The sequence below is a fragment of the Pteropus vampyrus genome, unplaced genomic scaffold (assembly GCF_000151845.1).
Source record: "Pteropus vampyrus isolate Shadow unplaced genomic scaffold, Pvam_2.0 Scaffold1000003293, whole genome shotgun sequence".
Classification (NCBI taxonomy): Eukaryota; Metazoa; Chordata; class Mammalia; order Chiroptera; family Pteropodidae; genus Pteropus; species Pteropus vampyrus.
In genome coordinates, this window is record NW_011917695.1 from 1 (window position 1) to 2,270 (window position 2,270).

Here is a 2,270-nt window from a genome sequence, read left to right on the forward strand (position 1 = left end):
GTGTGAGGGAGGGACTGGTCTCTAGCTCACTACTCTCCAAGCAGGGACCGGCACACTGCCACGTGCATGCTGGGCCCCCGCCTGCCTGGCCTGGGCCCCCAGACCCACGTGGAGGCGGCCCAGTCCATCCAGCGTTCTGCGCAAGGGTTCACGTTGATGAGGACCAGGCCCTCCACCATCTCAGGGTTGTTCAGCTGCAATTCAAGACACGAGGTAAGCGAGATGACCCAGCAAGGTCAAATCAAAGATGGAGGAAAGGACCGGGAAAGGGCCCGTGTGGGCCACCAGAGCAGGCTGCTGCTCTCGTGAGTCTTCAGTGCCCGCCACGCAAAACGGAGGCTCCAGCTCAGTGGGCACTGGACTGGGTCTCTGAGGGGTCGGAAAGAGGAAGCCGTAGGAGAAACAGAGGCACATGTGCTCGGCCTTGGACAGGTCACTTCCCCTCCATACCCCTCAGCTCTCCCAGCTGTGAATGGGTCTATCAGGCCATCAACCTCATAATCACAGACACATAAATACATAAATACTCTTTAGTGATCAGTAAGAATTCTATTACTTCTAGAAGAATATATATAAATAACATATATATAATACTATTGAGAACTTATGCAGACTCCTATTCAGAATCTAAATAGCCAGACCATTGCATATGGGTCAGCATTTCTAACCTCTAGCAAAGTCCAGCAAATAACAGGCAGTCAGAACATACATGGCTGAATAAAATGAGCATCGCTGCATTTTTAAACAATTGTTTGGTACAGATACAAAGGATCCAGCAGCACCTGACTTGGGTCCGCAGCAACGGAAGTCACAACTGTCAAGTTTACACACATATCCGATCCTAGTTTAGAATTGGTCGGGGTCCAAGAGTTCCCTGACTACGAAAGCTGTCGCAAAGTAGCACAGGAGAATCCTCGGTGACATGAGAACCTGTCCACAGTCGACTAAGTGAGCAAAGTCGATAATGAAAGAAGGTTTCTAGGATGGCATTTCAGTGAAGGAAAGAGAAAAGCTTGTCAGTATGTACGTGACACACGTGCCACACACACATAACTCTGGACCACACGCCGCAATGCGTGCTGTGTATCTCTTCCTTGGGAAATGGAACGATGGGTCATTTCTTTTATCCTTTTGGGATTTTTGATGCTCTCCCAATTTTTTTCCTTCATCGTGAATTAATTTCACTTAAAACATAATTTAAAAAAAAAAAAAAAAAAAACAGCCAAAGAACTCACAGCAAATCGAGTGAGGATGTAGGCGCCGGCTCCAGTTCCCATGCCGATAACACTTTTCAGCCTGGAAGCAGAAGTAAAAAAAGCTCACGTCACAGAAGGAATGAGCACGGGAGCCTTATGGACCCTCTTACACCTCTCCGACGCCTTGCCCCTAAGGACCCTCACCTCCCCCGTGTCTGTCTTGGTCATCCCTGGCAAGCTAGACAAAGCGGGAACACACAGCTGTGAAATGCCCTCGTGACCCGAAATGCACCGTGCTTGGTGGCTTAACAGAAGGCCGTGATCTTGAAGAAACGTGTCTCCTTTTCCTCACTTCCCTACTGACTACAGCCAGAGCCTGTGTGACATTTATGGGAAGGCCCATTACGGCTCTGCTTCTTCCCGCTCCTAAACTTTATTTTGGATAGTAAAACTTGGAATGAAATAAATTGGGCAAGAACTGAGGTGTCGTCATCCTATGAAGGCTCCAATAAAAAGGAAACGAGCGTGGAGATTTAAGAGCCTGGAGAGAGAAGTTGAGAGCTCAGGCAACCCTATTCCAGAATGTTCCATTGGAAAGAGAAAGCGATGATGTCATCACTCGAGGAGAAGAGCCCCGCTTACAAGCAGCAGATTGGAGCAGAGAGACTGTGAAAACCAGCGTGCACGAGTGGGGCCAGCAAATGTCTTCCCTGAGCTTTCGATTCCAACCTACATTTCAATGGTCAGGCCAGATCAAGGCCGAAAAAATGGCAGAAGCTAGAAGTCACCCCGCTCTGCAGCTGGTGGGGGAGTGGACCGCTCACTCTTACCCAAACTGGTGAAGGACTCCAGGCAGCATTTCGGCCAGCTGATCCATGGAGGGGTACATGTACCTTGGGAGAAGCCACACAGAGACTGTTAGCGAGTGCCCGGATGCCAGCAGAAATGAATAATGCCAACAGAAACACGCTTGAAGGGGAGGGGCCAGCGGGGACCTGCTCCACGCCCCCAGAGCTCCCACTGAGACCCCCTGCCAGCACCCTCCAGCGTACAGGAGCCTGCGCCTTTGAAGCA

General features: G+C 50.1%; 1 protein-coding gene across 1 annotated transcript; it reads right to left on the reverse strand.

The window, feature by feature from the left end:
• Positions 1 to 6: 6 nt before the first annotated feature.
• On the reverse strand, positions 7 to 2,123 carry LOC105311345 (protein NDRG1-like). Its single transcript, XM_011387325.2, has 3 exons — positions 2,027 to 2,123; positions 1,236 to 1,296; positions 7 to 194 (listed from the first exon to the last, which is right to left on the reverse strand). The coding sequence occupies exons 1-3, from the start codon at positions 2,083 to 2,085 to the stop codon at positions 30 to 32; spliced, it is 285 nt and encodes a 94-aa protein (XP_011385627.1). The 5' UTR covers positions 2,086 to 2,123; the 3' UTR covers positions 7 to 29.
• Positions 2,124 to 2,270: the final 147 nt, after the last annotated feature.

Excerpts from the sequence above, each read along its gene's own strand:
- LOC105311345 (XM_011387325.2), bottom strand. The coding sequence starts at position 2,085 with ATGTACCCCTCCATGGATCAGCTGGCCGAAATGCTGCCTGGAGTCCTT. Across the intron at positions 1,297-2,026 it reads GGAGTCCTTCACCAGTTTGG|GCTGAAAAGTGTTATCGGCA; the intron begins GTAAGAGTGAGC and ends TTCTGCTTCCAG. Across the intron at positions 195-1,235 it reads ACATCCTCACTCGATTTGCT|CTGAACAACCCTGAGATGGT; the intron begins GTGAGTTCTTTG and ends CTTGAATTGCAG.